General features: G+C 25.5%; 1 protein-coding gene across 1 annotated transcript; it reads left to right on the plus strand.

Moving 5' to 3' along the window:
- The first annotated feature begins 955 nt into the window (after positions 1-955).
- On the plus strand, positions 956-15,163 carry LOC145837021 (N-alpha-acetyltransferase 15, NatA auxiliary subunit-like). The gene is made up of 19 exons (XM_082944787.1): positions 956-1,037; positions 1,262-1,346; positions 1,764-1,957; positions 3,297-3,365; positions 4,018-4,152; positions 4,270-4,417; positions 4,584-4,668; positions 5,542-5,672; positions 5,763-5,942; positions 7,323-7,489; positions 7,845-7,997; positions 9,016-9,144; positions 9,405-9,554; positions 10,332-10,506; positions 11,457-11,533; positions 12,263-12,476; positions 12,691-12,864; positions 13,077-13,168; positions 14,774-15,163. Exons 1-19 carry the CDS (start codon positions 981-983, stop codon positions 14,960-14,962), a joined length of 2,604 nt encoding a protein of 867 aa, XP_082800913.1. The 5' UTR covers positions 956-980; the 3' UTR covers positions 14,963-15,163.
- The last annotated feature ends 1,225 nt before the right edge of the window (positions 15,164-16,388 follow it).

Consider the following 16,388-nt stretch of genomic DNA (forward strand, 5'->3'; position numbering starts at 1 on the left):
ACACCAAATTCAATAAAATTTTAAGCTCATTTCATTAATTACACTTTTGCTTAATCAATGTTTACTCTGTAAATTATCTAGAAGAAAAAGAAAGCTACACACAGCTTTGATTATTATTATTATTGTTGTTATATTTATTTTAAGCTTAGCTAAAAATTTAAACTTCTACTAATACTCAGTCTTAATATTAAAATTAATTTGTTTAGTTTCTTTAGTAAAAATTTTCAGTAATAATTTGTTTTTATTTTAATTGAATTGTTTGAATACTATTTTCCATGACTGTCACATATCTTTTTTTAGATTTATTTAAGCACTGACGAGGTCTTTGACCGAAACTTAGTTTGCAAAGTAAATTTTTGAAAGAATAAATATAAGATCAAATTGTGATAAAAGTGTTTAACCACCCTATGCCCTTAAATTGTTTGTTATAACTTATAAATTCTTGTTATCAGTAAAAAAGAACAAAAAAATGATAATAGACTAATGTTGTTTAATCTTCAAAAACAGCATTTCTCATAAGTTTTGTTAACACCTAATGCCTAGCATACACATACAACTTTGGTTTTATTTATTAAGAAGTAAAATGAATTAAAGGTATAATTAGTTTGCTACATAGGGATTTTTTTCAAGGATTTAAAAAGAAAAACTCAGGGTGACTTAGGGCAGTCTAAGGTCACTCAGGACAGATTTTGGTCACTCAAGGAATTTTTTACTTAAAAAGTGGCAACCTCTATAATGAAGTTAAACATTTTACAATAAAAAATCCAGGTTTTCTAGCTAATAAATTAGTATAAAACTTTTAAAGAACTTTATTTGAAACTTTAGTTGGAACCCTGTAGCAATTTCTTATTGTTCATCTCCTTGGATTTTTAGTTAATATTTTTTTTGTATATGTACTAAACTTAGTTGATATAACTGTTTAAATAATTTATATGTAGTAAAGAAATCTATTTGCAGGTAGTTACGTATAAATCAAAGTAATGCCCAGCAACAATCCATTACCTCCAAAAGAAAAGGCTCTTTTTAATAGGATTGTAGTGAGTGCTTTATAAATTTATTTTTTGTATTTGTTCTTGTACTTTTGTTAGTAAATCAACGAACAATATTTTTTAATGAATTATTTTTATTGGTAGTACTTATTTAAAAATTAATGTTTATTTGTTTTTCATTCGTTGTTTTTTTTTAATGTGTTGATTAAAATTTGTTCTCTGCTTTAAAACATCCTTATTAAACTTTAAAGTTATATATATTTTTTTATTAGAAATGCTATGAGCACAAGCAGTATAAGAATGGTTTGAAGTTTGCAAAACAAATTCTATCAAATCCAAAGTTTTCTAACCATGGAGGTAATATTTATCTCACTAAATAATTATACTCACAAAGTTTTGTTTTTTACTAAACTGTTAGTCATCACTTATTATATTATCATCTAATAGTTTTAAATTATATGACTTAGAAATACTACTATCAGAAGAATATTTAGCTCAAACTTTAGGGATATAAAAAATCTGAAGCATGACTAAAGGTTTTTTTTTTTTAAGATTTTATTTAAACTTTTTGAACAAGTAGACAAATTTCTTCATTCAATTCAAAACTGGGTTATTATTTATAAAAGTGTACATTATTTTACATATACATATTTTTTTATTAAATTATTCACAGAAACTAGGTCATTGTGATGCTTAAATTAAAAACAAACAATTTATTATCACCTTTAATAAATATACCTTGAGTTGTACAATCAAAATTATCAATTACAACAGAAACACTTGCAATGAAAGGATTGGTTGTAAATTGTATGGGAAAAAAGGAAGAAGCTCATGTCTTAGTTAAGAAAGGACTTACAAATGATTTGAAATCTCATGTTTGCTGGCATGTTTATGGGTTACTTTACCGTAGTGAGAAAAATTATGACAAAGCAATAACATGTTACAAGTCCGCTCTTAAAAATGACCCTGTAAGTTATTATTACCTATAGAAATAAATTGACAAAGTGTTCTTCTGTTGCATCAATTTTAAAATGATTAAATTTGTATTATTTTCTATATTTATTGATAAAATTTATATTTGATTAAAACTGTTGTAAACTTTATGTATAAAATAATATTATAAGTACATTTTAATAAGTTGGTGTCAATTACATTTTTAACTAAAGTTCAATCTTTAAATGTAGATTTTTACCTATTAAGGTTGTTATCTTTAATTATAATTATAATTTGGTCGAAAAAACTTCTAAAGAAAATAATTTTTAGCACATTAACAAAAGTTGATACTTTCAAAATAAGTTAAGTGTTTTCCTTAACTTTATTTTTTGTTATAAAGGCAATTTTTAGAGAGATTGTAAATCATAGTTACTACTAAAAACTGCTTTCAAACTGTTTAATTTGAACTAATTAATTTATCAATTAAATTCAAAGTTCAAACTTATTTTTAAAACTTTTTACAAATATTTTATTTACTTAAGGGCATAGGAGGTAAATCACTTTTTTCACAATTTGATCTTATTTTATTAAGTTTTAACTAAGCTTCAAACAAGATGCTTTTTACAGATTTTAAAAGCTCAAAGTAGTTTTTGAGGTATAGTCGGTCAAAGCCAAAGGCAACAATAGCTTCCTTATGGGAGGCGCAAACTAAACAGCAAAAAAAGACAATTTCACAAAAAATCTATCTTCTCCCACATATTAAGAAAATTCTGTTGGAATTAATTCAAAAAAAAAAATACAAAAAAAAAATTTTTTTTTGTTTTTTTGTCATAAAATTTTTGTATTTATATTTTTTTAAGTTTTGTTCTTACAGATTTTTCTAAATATTGCAAGGAACGTTTCCTAAAAGTTTGAGGTAGTTATCTCAAAAAACGTAGGAGGAGACAGATTTTTAGTGATTTTTATTTATTTGACGTTTTAGTTTGCGCCTCCCATAAGGAACCTATTTTAGTCTTGGACTTCGACTGGCTATATCTCAAAAAATACTTTGAGTTTTTAAAATCTCTAAAAAACATCTTGTAGCTTAGTTAAAACTCAATAATTTAAGACTAATTATGAAAAAGGTGATTTAACTCCTCCACCCTATGCCCTTAACTTAAACAATAATGCGGTTAATAATCTTAACTTTTAATATAATTTGTAATCAAAATTCAAATATTTTATAAGTTAGTTTAGTTATACTGGAAGTAACTTAAATCAGTATTTAAGCAATTCGATCAAATTTTACTATATTAAGATCATAAATTTTAATTTTTTTCTGTCTACTTAGCAAATATTTTATTAAAAAATGTGTATATTGACTTTCAAACTTAGGAAAATTTGCACATTTTGAGGGATCTTTCAATGCTGCAAATACATGTGAGAGATATGGAAGGATACAAGGTTATTAATTTGTATTATTAAAAAATTGTTGCTACTAGCCTAAAGCTATTAGAATTATACTTGTTGTTTAAAAATATCTTATAAACAATGCTACAACAAAATTTTATAAAAACTGTTTTCGAATGTAGTATTTTTAATAGATAATTTAATTCGACTATGCCATAGTATTAAAGAATTATTAAAAGATTTTGGTTTATTGATAGCGCTAATATAAGAGATTCCAAAAGTTTCTCCAAGAGCAGTATTCTAAGAAATCTACATTTTGTTTAAGTTTCACTTTTATTTATATTTTAGATTTAAAGATTCATTATAAAAAAGTGGTTAAAAAGAAGAAACTACTTGTTAAGTTGTAATGACATAAAAAAATTGCTGGTCAAATACTTATCAGAAAATTAACTACAAATAAACATTTTTGTCTATCCCAAACAATTTAATACTTACTATTAATCTCAAATCAATTTTGAATAAATCATACTAGTTGGTTAACAAGTATTTTATTACAATTTAATGGCGGCCTTCGAAGACTTTTTATGTTAAATATAACCCGTTACTTATAAAAGGATTCTAAATAACACTATTTTATAGATTGTATAAATTTTGATTAGTAATTATAATACACGATTGTTTTTGTAATGTTTGTAATATTTTACAGCAAACAAAGTTCAAGCTCTTGCAGCTGAAACCAGCTCAGAGAGCACCTTGGATTGGCTATGCCATTTCTAATCATTTGCTAGATGACTGTGAAAATGCTTTTAGTGTTCTCGAAGAGTTTAGAAAAACCCAAAATGTTTGTTTCTTTTATGTGTAAAATATGGAAAAAGTTAAGTAATTATTAATATTAGAGCTTTTTATTTTAGTTCACTGTTTTTTCTGCAAATATGTTTATGAGTTTAATTACTTACAGTCTGAAGATCAAAAGTACGAGTATAGTGAATTGTTGCTGTATCAATGTGCTATTTTGATGCAAAGTGGCAAGTACAAGCAAGCTCTCGAACATCTTCAAAACAACAAAGACTTTATCATGGATGATTTGTCTCTACAGGAAAACCTTGGTTATTAAATTTTTTGTGTCCTTTACCTTTAAGTTAGGTGTTGATGTTTAAAATCTTTAGCTGTATTCGATATATGTGAATTTAAATTAAAATAAGTGTATTTGATATATGTTCCAATATTTATTTTTCAAAGTAATGTAGTCAAAAACAATCAGTAATTTCCTAGGTGAACTTTACATACAGCTTGGTGAATTAGAAAAAGCTGAAAAAGTTTACACTGGACTAATTGATAGAAATACCGAAAATGTCAAGTTAGTTTTGTATATATCAAAGTTATCTCAAATATCTTCTATGAAAACTCTTACCTATTTCCAGTTACTTCTAAAACTTACTTATATAAAGTTTAACCTTCTACTTGGATTATTCCTATATCTTTTAAACATTATAGTTGATTTGTGTAACGATTTTGCTTAATCTATTGTATTCTGAGTATAAAATACACAGACTAATTGTAACTTTTTTGTTTTAGTAATAATAGTTAACATTTTTATAAATAAATAAATCTAGTAACAAATGTGGACTCAATTACAAACCACATTAACACAATAGTTAAAATAAAAAAAAATCAAACAAGCTAAACTAATAATTAAAGTACATTGTCTTACTTGTTAAATTAAACTACAACCATTCGTAAGTTTACAACAGAAAAAATCAAATTTAATGCCAACTATCAAAAAAACTAACCATCTTAAAATATTTTCATTTATCGCTTTTAAAATTAAGTGACTTGTCAATCAATATTAAAAGTTTTACATTGAAAAAAATCACTGCTACAGTTTTTATACATTACAAAGCTATATAAGTTAAATATTTTTTTAATATTATCTGTCATCAAGGGATAGTTTCATATACAAATAATAGAGATAAGGTCTTTACAAAAATTAATTAACTTAAATTTTGTATTTTATTGATTGAATTAATAATATTTTAAAATTGAATTTTTATATATAAAAGTGTTGATAATTATTTTAGTTGATGTTGCTCATATCTTATCCTATGCACCAATTTCTGGTTAAATAAAAGTTTTAATTTTAATTTTTTTTTCATGAAAGCGACTTTCTAAAAAACACCATCAAAAAAACATTTAATGACTTGGTGTATATCAACAAAAAATATATTTGCAGATACTACAAAAAGTTAGAGCAAATTTTTCAACCCAGCAACCAAGAGGAAAAACTTGAAATTTATGATTTCATCCAAAAACGGTATCCTAGAGCTGATGCTCCTAGAATCCTACCATTGCATTTTCTAAGTGGTACATTGATTTTTAAGTTTTTAATTAAGTTGCAAATTTAAACATAAAAAATATATCCAGTAAATAAAATCGTACGTGACATATTTTAAGGTGGTTTACTTGAAGAAAGACTTGACGCTTACTTAAGAAGGCAAATCAAGAGGGGAGTGCCACCTTTGTTGATAACAATCAAACAGTTGTACCAATGTAATGACAAGGTGAAAGTGATTTCCAATTTAGCACAAGGCTATGTTGATTCACTCAGGAATTGCAATAAGTTCAACATTAAAGGTTTCCTTAAACTTACATAATCTAAATAATAAAAAGCATTGACAAATGTTCTAGTTTTGTTTTCACAAAAAATAGCTTTTAAACTAAATTTTTTATTTAAATAAAACTAAAGTTTTAATCGATTTTTATTTTAAATCCAACAGCAACCTTTTTTATTAGAATAAGCTATTTTAAGTTAACTTAAAAAATTTTTAAAAGTTAATGTGTTTTTGGATAATTTTGTTCGAAGATGAATCAGACAGTATCATTGATTTTTGAAATATTATTTTATTGTAGTACAAAAATAAAATCAAGTAGGTTCTTTTATTTTATTACTTATTAATATTTTTTGTAAATTGAGTTTTTTAAAGCAACTGCTTTAATTAATTTACTCAGATTTGATTTATTGTATAATTGTCAGTGTAGAGACAAAATTTTGTTTCATAAAAAGTTGATAAACTTAATAATTTAGTTTGATTTAGATCTAAAAGTTTTTCGTTTTTCATATCATAATTTAAGAAATCATAAAAATAAGGTGGTCAAAAAACCTGGAATGTGGAAAATTTTGAAAAATAACATAGAAAAACTTGTAATTTTGTACAAAATTTTGAAAAAAACTATATTTTTTTTTAATTTTAGTTTTTTGATAATTTTGTTATAAAAAAAGTTAAAAATTTTATCATTTTTAGACTTAAAAAGTATACACAAGTTTTTGATTAGTAGTTGATAAACTTTTAGATAAATTATTACTTTAGTTTTAGAAACTACTTTTTTACTTGCATTTCAATTGTTTGGAATTTTATGAAAAGTCAGTCAACAAGAACTTATTTCTGACTGATGCAGCTTAATAGAGTTTAGATTAAAAGAAAACAATATTTATTATAATATAGTTTCAAAATATATTTTTTTTTAATATTCTTACTTTGCTGTGTTCCCAAGGGTCATTGTTTTTTCCCAAATTTCTAATATTTTGATAATATATACAAATATGCCCGATATTAAATTTCAAAAACCTTCAATTTTCTAACGGTCACTGTAGCAAAATAAAAACTTATTTTAATACACTTAATTATGACTATTTTAAATGGTCTACGCTTTTTTTTAAATCTAAACTGTTTTTATGTAAAACGTGACCCATGCACGTTTTACTAAAATTTTAACTGTTTTTGCCGTGAAAATGCGTAATATGAATAAAGTTAAAACAAACTACAATAAATTTAGCTTAATCATTCAACCCAAAACAACTATTTCATTCCATCAAATGAAATTGTTATTTTTGTTTTACTAAGACTGTACTTGAAATATTAGAAAAATAAGTCGTAAACTTTGATTAAATTTAATATACTATATAGTTGTAATTTTACTTACAGCTTTACATTTATAAAATACTTCACCTTACAGACACTGATACACAAGTTCCAACAACTTTCTTATATGCTTTGAGCTTTTACGGTCAGCATTTAGACAAAGTTGGTGAACACGACAAAGCTTTGGAAATACTTGACGAAGCAATACAACACACTCCAACATTAATTGAACTTCATGTGTCTAAAGCAAGAGTGCTGAAGGTAAAGCGTTTATTAGTTCTTTAAATTTAGATAACTTCGATTCAATAACTTACTACGTTTTAGTTTAATCTGTTTAATGCATTTTCGAGGTTAATGAATTATTGTGTGCAGGGCTGCCACAAGGTCAGGAAAAACTAAAAAAAAGACTAAAGTCAGGAAAAAATGGGGCTTTTTGAAAAAAGTCAGGAAATTAAAATATAAATATTAAATCTAAATTAAATTTTCAATTAAGAGTTTGATTTAGAAAAGTCAGGAGAATTTTAGTAAAAAGTCAAGAAATTTTTCTCAGCTTGATCCGTTGCAACCCTGTATGTGTTAATTTTAGTTAGATTTAACCTGGTAATAATACATGCAGCATGTTGGCAATATACAAGGTGCTGTCGAAAGTATGGATGAAGCTCAGTCTTTAGACACAGCTGATAGATTCATCAATTGCAAGTGCGCCAGATACATGATGAGAAATAACCAGTTGGAAAAAGCAGCTACGACTGCTTCTAAATTTACTAGAGTTCGTTTTATTGTTGTCTTATTTGCTCTGTTATTGTTTAGTTTCTAATTTTATTGAAAAGTTAGATATTTCTATAATTTTAAAGAAAATACTGACTTTTTTTGTTGTATATATAACTGAAATTCTTTTTTCATAAGATCTCTACCTTTTAATAAAATGAAACTTTTACTTGATATCTTTGAAAATTGTTATTAAGCACCATGTGAAAAAAAAGTTTATTATTTAGAAGTCTGTAAAACAGAACACAAAACTATTTTAGTTGGTGTAGTCGATGATTTTTTTTGTATAAATTATTAGCGGAATTCCATTATACTTAATGTAATAGTTTTATAAGTAAATTATAAACAAATATTTAATATATCAAATGCTTATTTAATTTTTCATAGTTAGTTTTTTGATTAGCCCAATAACTTTTTAAAGGTACAATAGTTAAACTTCAAAGTTTGAGGTCTAATAACAAGATTTCATTAATTACTGGGTTTCCACCTATTTAAGCAACTCAGAATAGTATACTTTCTTTGAAAAACTTAAGCTAATTTAGGCTGGTCTAGTTTTTTTAAATATGTTATCGAAAAGTTTAGACTGATTCAGAATAGTTTGTTGATTATTTGAAAAACTCAGTCTACTATGATTTTGTTTAGTAAAACTTGAGCTTATTTTTGTATAAATTTTAATCAAACTGTAGCTAAAGTTAACTTGTGTATTTTAATTTGTATGATTTGTTGTTGTATTATTTAATTATTTAAGCTAAATTTTCAATGATATTTTCAACCTTAAGGCTACCACTACACAAAAACTAATTTGTTAGCACTTAAAAAGACTAACCTCAAAGTTCAGCCTGTTTTCAACAAAAAGCAACAGCATTCTTATAACTAAACATGATCTTCTTTCCAATAGTAGCTCATTTAAAGATTGCTAACTTTATTCAAATTCCAAAGTTAAAGTGACCTTTGAAACCACAAGTGTTCGAGTCTATTCATAATTTTTAATCTGCTACATTAACTTGGTTGTTTAACAGGAAAACACTTCAGTTGACAATTATGCTAGGGAAATGCAATGTATGTGGTATGAAATTGAAAAGTGCTCAAGTTTCTACAACCAGGGAAAGTTGGGAGAAGCGCTGAAAATGTGTCATCAAATTGAAAAAGTTTGTTGATTAGTTAGCATAACTTAAGCTTTAACTTGACTTTACATTTTACTAAGTAGTTTTTACAGGTTTATTTCAAAATATTACTAGAAACACTCGATACTTATGAAATTATTACTATGAATAAATCTAGTTTACAAACAACATTTAATTCAAAAAAATATCTTGTTTTACAATTACGTAAAGTTTTTATAAACATTGTTTTTTTTTTTAAATATACTATACAGTCAGTCATAAATAAAATATTTTGTACAAAATAGCATTTCAATGAAATTACACAAGACCAGTTGGAATTTCATCAGTATTGCATTAGAAAAACTACTTTATCAGCTTACACTAAACTATTGAAACTTGAAGACCAGCTAAGATGTCACGAATTTTATGCACAGGCAGCCGATATTGCAATAAAGGTTATTTTAACTAGCATCACTAACTAGTTGACTTTTTTTTATTCAGTGCTTCAAAATCAATGATAGATTGTTTAGGAAAATCTCAAAATAGTATTTATTAGAAGTAATAAAGAATTATCTATTTATTAGTATGGCATTAACAAATTATGTTTAGTATGCTCTTGTATATACTTATAATAATTTTGTATTTCGTTAGTTGTTTTTTGTACTACACTAATATTTTAGCTATTGAAACTATATGCTTTTTTTTAAGTTCTGGAAGTTTTTTAAAGTAATAGTTTTTTATCATTATAGGTATAGAGATGCCTTATATATATTCTATAGTTTTAGCTTTTTGTCCTAAAAAAGAAGTATTTAGAACTATATTACCTTACTTAAAAATTTTACCTTTTCGTTCTCTATCTAAGCTGTATGATTAAGAAAATGCTATCTGTACAAAAGTTTTATTTCATATATTATATTTTATAGTAGCTATAATAGCGCTCTATTTTATAATATAATAACTATTAAAATGCTTTTAATTTGTTAATTTTGAACAACTTGACGTATAATAGCTAGTAATAAATAACTTTATATTTTGCTAGACGGTTGAGCATTGCATTGTTTTTTTGATACTTTTTTTTTCAGCTATATTATAAATAATAGCATTTTAATTACGAACTAAAATTTCATGGCAAAATATGTTCTATTAAATCTTACTATGAAAAAAGCATGTGAATACAAATATTATTTCATCACTTGTAATAACTGAGAAAATTAAAGTAGAATTTCAACTAGATATACTTGCAACTGCATGATTCGCCGTACAAGTCTTCAAACGGAATGACTATTGAGGAAGAACAGAAGCTCACTCCCCAAGAACTTAAAAAGTTAAAAAACAAACGAAGAAAGCAACAGAAAAAAATGGAAGAAAAAAAGAAGCAGGAAAATAATAAGATAAAACAAAATCCAGGTTTTTTCGGTTTTGATAAACTTGTTTTTAAAATTAAAAATTTAGTGTACTAAGGTCACATTAACATTTTGTTTCACTATCAAGTGTCATTATACATTTATTTGTATAAATATCTGGAAGTGAGTTTTATGAGTTTAGGTTTTTTATCAAGCTACCATATTTTATTACACTTAAACAGTTCTTTTAATTTTTTGACGGAATTCAATTGTATGAGTTATTAAAACTTACCATCCTATTATACCTGAGATAGATAAGTTCTGATTCATCAGTATAAAATTAGAATTATCGATAATTTACAGTAGAATATTTGACGCAAGTTCCGATTATGTATCTGTACTTAAACTATATATTTTTATAAATTTGCATTTAGATCAAATAATTTTTCAGTAAAACACCATATTTTTATTTCTTTTAAACAAAACTATTGTTATCTTTTTAATACCGTCAAAAATTAAAATTCGTTATTTGATTTTAGAATATTTTCCATTGATTATCAGTGAACATTAATTATTTTATATAACAATTTTAAAAATGCTCACCATTTATCGATGTTTATTTTATTTAGAAAAAAAATCTATTAAAATCACTTAATAAACAAACTATTAATGTTTTTTATATAAATTTGTTTTAATTTTAAGACTAGGTATTTAAGTTATTTATAGTAAAAATATAGATTCTGCTTATCTTATAGTTTGTAATATTATAGCATTTAAATAAATCAGTTGTTTGTAAATAAGATGTAAATAAATTAAGAGTTATGGTTTAGTAGTAAAAACTCTTTTTTTAATGTTTTTGTTTTATGGTTATTTTTTCGTCTTAAAGAAGCTGCAAAAGATGCTAAAGTTTTTAACAGTATCTTAAGACTAAATTTTTTTTTACAGTTAGTTACAACAGTTGAGATTTTAAAACTTTACAAATTGAAAAAAGTTTATAGTAAAAAAAACATTCAGGAAACAACAACAGCAACAACAAAAAAGACGATGCGGACAAAAATGAAGATGTATTTTGTGCTGAAACTCTTTTGAAAGTTATTTTTGTTAAAATTATTTTATAAAACTGAAATCTGAGTAGTGAAATAATTGAATATGTTCATAGAACTTTTATTAATTTATATCTATTTTAAAATTTATTCAACTACTTAACTAGTTTTTTAACTCTAACTTAACTATTAAGTTTTTATGTTTTCTAGCAATTTTTTTAATCTAAATTGTACTAATGAATTTAATTGTAGTAATTTATTTTTTTACATATTTGTTTTTGTTCTAGTGTTAGATTACATTTTAAATTGTGTCGAATTATTATTTAGAATTTCATTATACTAAATTATAGACTGAATTTTTTTTTAAATTAAAGCTAGTTTTTGAAATAAACAAACTTAACCATAAACTAAAAAAGTAAACCCTAGGCCAATATTTCAAAGTATTCATATTTGTAGTTTTCTTTGCCTTTTCAAATGTTCTACTCTAGTTATAGATCTTCGGTAGTAGAATTATCTTATGGCTTTTTTAAACCCATTTCAAGCTTTGTTGTAAAATATATTTTTCTTAAGCTTGAAATATTTATTATTTTTATTAAACCTTGAAGTTTTATGTTTTAAAAATTATTCTTTACTATTACTGTAAAGCACTGCAAAGTTTTACAAGTATTGTAAGTAATAAAGTTTAAAAATTTATAGCAAAAGTATTTTGTTAAGACATGTTTTATCAAAAAATGTTTAATAAAGATAGTTGATATATATGGTACTTAATGTTTACAGACAGAAAAACCTATTGAAGAAGCCAAAAAATTTCTTGCTCCTCTAAAAACTTTCCGCAGTGAAGACTTCCAAACCAACTACCTCGCATTCATGATTGCAGAGCGTAATTCTAAACTACTGCAAATGCTGCAATCGCTACTAAAATGTTGCAAAACAGCGGAAAAACAAGATGAACATCTTCTGCAACTTTGCAAAATCATACTTGCTCAAAAAGGTGAACTCTTTTGAAGACTTCTTTAAAGCTCTTTTCGTTTAATATTGATTTACACTTCTCTTTTTCTAAACTAAGGTTGTATTTTTGAAACTCATTTTTAAATACTAGAACTTCTCGGAGTTTTGTAACACCGTTTAGAAGAATAACTGCATTATCAACTATACATTGTTTTTTGATTGCAAAAACCCTTTTATGAAATTAAATCTTGATACAGTTAATCAAATGCATTCTTCTAACCACTCCAACGTGTCTCAAGTTGTTTATGACGTTATCAATCGTCATAAAGAAACCTTGTTCTCAAGTACAGACGATTTTCGCAAGATTGCAGTTGATTTAAGCGATAAACTTTCTGCAGAAAGTTCTCTGTCATTGCCAGTTAGATTTGCTGGTTGGTAAAGAACAGCTTAGTTGTAATAAACTGTATAATGAATTGAGTAAAAATAAAAGTTAGTTGTAAAAAATAAATAGCTTAATTTTATTAAGCACTTTGATTTTTTTTCTAACCAAATAATAAAATAACTTTAGAGATTTAAACATAATACTTATTAAAAACCTAGTTTTTGTTTAGTACAAATATTTAATACTTGAATTACTTTGTAGCTGCGCAGTCAATGTACTACTTAAAAAACAAAGATCAAGCTGTAGATCTTCTCGTAAATTTTGATGAAAACTCTGAAGGTATAACTTTAAAGGTGAGTTTTTATAAGTAGTTGTTCTCAAATACTTATATACAAAATATTTTGTCTGTCAGGTTTCCTGAAAAACTTAAGCTTGAATTTGACAATTTAGGCTAAAAAAACTGGAATTTGAGAAGTAAAAAACAAAAACCTGGAATTTTAAACAATTTTTGCATTTTAAGTAGAAAAATTTTGATTTGACACAAAAAATCTACTATTAAAAAAAGTTTTTTTGTGGTCATCAAATTTTTTTTAATTAAAAACTCATTTAAAGTAGCTTTACATTATCTTTTCAATGTTTTTTTATACTATTTAACACAGTTTTTTACATTAAACTTAACTTTGAACTAAAAATAGACCCAAAAGTGTGTACTTCTAAAAATTTGAAAGAAATTTTAAAAACCTGGAGAAAGTTTGCCAAAAACATTTGGCAACCCTGGTAATGTTAAAGTTTATTTATTAAATATGTTTTTTTTTTGCCTTAACTTTTTTGGTGGTATACGACAATACAAATTTTAAGGGTTGTATAGTACAGTGATTTAAAAACTTTTATTTTGACGTATTTAAGGTTTATTTGCGAAAAGATGAGCTTATTTATCAGTCAGAGGGAGAATCATAAAGTAGTTGTAACAGTATTGCTGTAGATAAAGATATTTATAAAATTAAAGTTTGAGTAAGATAGCTTTCTAAAATTACAATTTTAAATATGTCTGTACTATTTACATGAGAACTCAAATTTTTATGATATTTTATTAGGTCCGTATCTAATTAGTTTTTTTTTTTAATAAATAGTGTGCCAAAATATCCTATTATTGTTAGGCTACGCCAGTACAACAAAATTTTTAGGCTACGATGTTCTTTCTAGATATAAGACAAACTGAGCACCGACTGACAAAAGTTAGAGAAAGATTCAGTCTTAATCAGTAGTTCTTTAAGTAAGGGGGCAGTATCGCGACCTTTAGAAAACCATGGTCTAAATCAAAACATATCAGTCTAGAATTACAAAAATTTTGCGTAGAATCCCTGTAAAATACTTTAAATTTAACTTTATTATTGCATTGTTTAAACTTAAAAAAGTTTTAACATAAGTTTTAAATGAAAATACAGGGGTCTATAGCCTTTTATAAATTGCGGACAATTTTTTTAGAAAAATACTAGTAGACCAAACCGTATAGAGAAAAGTGTTTTGCGGGCCGCAGTTAATTTATAATAATTTTTCTTGTTAATATAAAAACACTACTTTAGAAAAAAAATATGGTAAAATTAATGATATTACAGCAATAGTAAACAATAATTATTAAAATAAGAGCCCAATTTAAAGTTTTTGCCTCAAAAACATATTTTTATTCTAATAAAAATTGAAAATGCCTCGTGGGCCGTAGTTTGCCAACTTCCTCTGTAATGTAAAACTTTTGTTTTAGAAATTAGTTTATCTCAACTCAAATGAATTTAACATTGACTTCATTTAGTTTTCACGTAGTTAAAAAAATACCACTAACAGACTTAGAAACCTAAAAATTTTCCTTAACTTATATTGTTAAAATATATGTACTTTGACTTTTTTTTGCCTGTTGCATTAACCACAATAGTTATGAAGTTAATATATAATCGAATTTTCAGTTGTGCAAGGAAATTTTGCGTGCGATTAATAACAAGATGTTTGGTGAATTACCAGTCGGAAAAAAGGAAGTTTTTGTGAAAAAGTGTGCAGGAATATTCAAGCTTGCAAACTTATTTGGCTATGAACATTTAATTAAGACTGAATCCACTTCAGACAACGCTCAAGATGTTAAAATTAATGGAAAATAGTTCAACAAATTTTCAGCTGTTTTATTTTCTTAGGTCAATTTGTTTTAAGATTTGTACGTTAAGTTTTGTAGCATTAAAAACTACAATTATACTTTTGAAAATATATGCTAATGTTTTTCTTGAGATTTTATTACAGTAACTACGATTTACACTTTGATCCACATTTGACAAAATTTATTTATTTTAATAAACTGTACAAGTTGTTAAAGTTGAATATTCTTTTGAAATATGCATCTGTATAATACATAGTTATACCCAAATTTTTTTTTGAACTCAACACTAAAAGTAGTTTTTAACATATGCACAGTACCTTTTCTAAACAACTTTACATCTTGATAATGTCTTCACAAACAAACTTAATACAACGTTTATGAATATTTTTTTTAGCTTTTGTTTGCTGTATAGTCAAAAACGACTCTAAAAAATAAGCTTCTTTTACTTAAGAATCTAAAAGTTCACGCTCACTCTTGCCGTGCTCGCTTTTAAAATATTTTGCAACCGTAAAGTTTTACTTCGAATTCTCTCAGAACGAACAGAGGCACTTACAAACTTATTAGTCAGTTGATTATTGAAGAAAAACTACTGTGAATTAAGATAAAAACTATTATTTTAATGCAATTTTTGTTTGTAGGTTTATAGATGTTTAACTGCGTTTATGTTCTTTACAGTCATCAAGCAGGAATAGTCGCGAGAAACCGCTTTTGAGATCTGACCAAGCGGGTTTAAGTACAAAGTACTGAAGCGACTGCATTTGGGTTAAGCCCAAGATACTTGTAGCCAATTTTTTCTAAGACTTTGTCAGCTTGATGTGAGATTATAGTGTAAGCTTGTTAAGTCAGTCTTAACCAGTGTATATTTTGCCATCATCATCAAAGTTGAATAGTTGCGCCATCTGTAATAAATAATTAACTTCACCACACGACCAACAACAACAGCGTCTGAAACAACCTACGACTGATATCGTCCTTATTAGGTCTCATGGCCAGAAATCGGTCGTAGGTTGTCTTGGATGCTGTTGTTGTTGATCGTGAAGTTTAAAGCGGAAGTCATTATGGCAAATCAAACTCATATTTTAACTAATTTCGTTTTGTAAGTTGATGTTTATTAAATACTTTTTATTATATTTTAAAATTAAAAAAGAGCTGACAACAAAATAAAAGGTTATAATAGGGTGTTTTCAAAAAATACGTCAGTAAAAACCTACATGTTATATAATAACTACATAAGTGGACAGTGTTTTGTTAGTTTTTTTTATCTACTAAATCTGAGATGAGAAAAAATATAAGGATCTATTTATATTCTTAAAAATATTTTTTTTTCTAACATGTTGAAGTTAGCAAGATCGCCAACCGCTTTATTTAAACTAAAAGTTAACAATCAAATTTATAAAGCTTATTTAATTTTTAAAGTAAAGCAAAAAATGCTT

This window comes from Thalia democratica, chromosome 5 (genome assembly GCF_965202585.1).
Source record: "Thalia democratica chromosome 5, ktThaDemo2.hap1.1, whole genome shotgun sequence".
Taxonomy (NCBI): Eukaryota; Metazoa; Chordata; class Thaliacea; order Salpida; family Salpidae; genus Thalia; species Thalia democratica.

Bases quoted from the DNA above. Each gene is read 5' to 3' on its own strand.
- LOC145837021 (XM_082944787.1), top strand. From the start codon at position 981: ATGCCCAGCAACAATCCATTACCTCCAAAAGAAAAGGCTCTTTTTAAT. The intron at 4,418-4,583 runs GTTATTAAATTT...GTAATTTCCTAG, and splicing joins GTCTCTACAGGAAAACCTTG to GTGAACTTTACATACAGCTT. The intron at 9,145-9,404 runs GTTTGTTGATTA...TGTACAAAATAG, and splicing joins TGTGTCATCAAATTGAAAAA to CATTTCAATGAAATTACACA.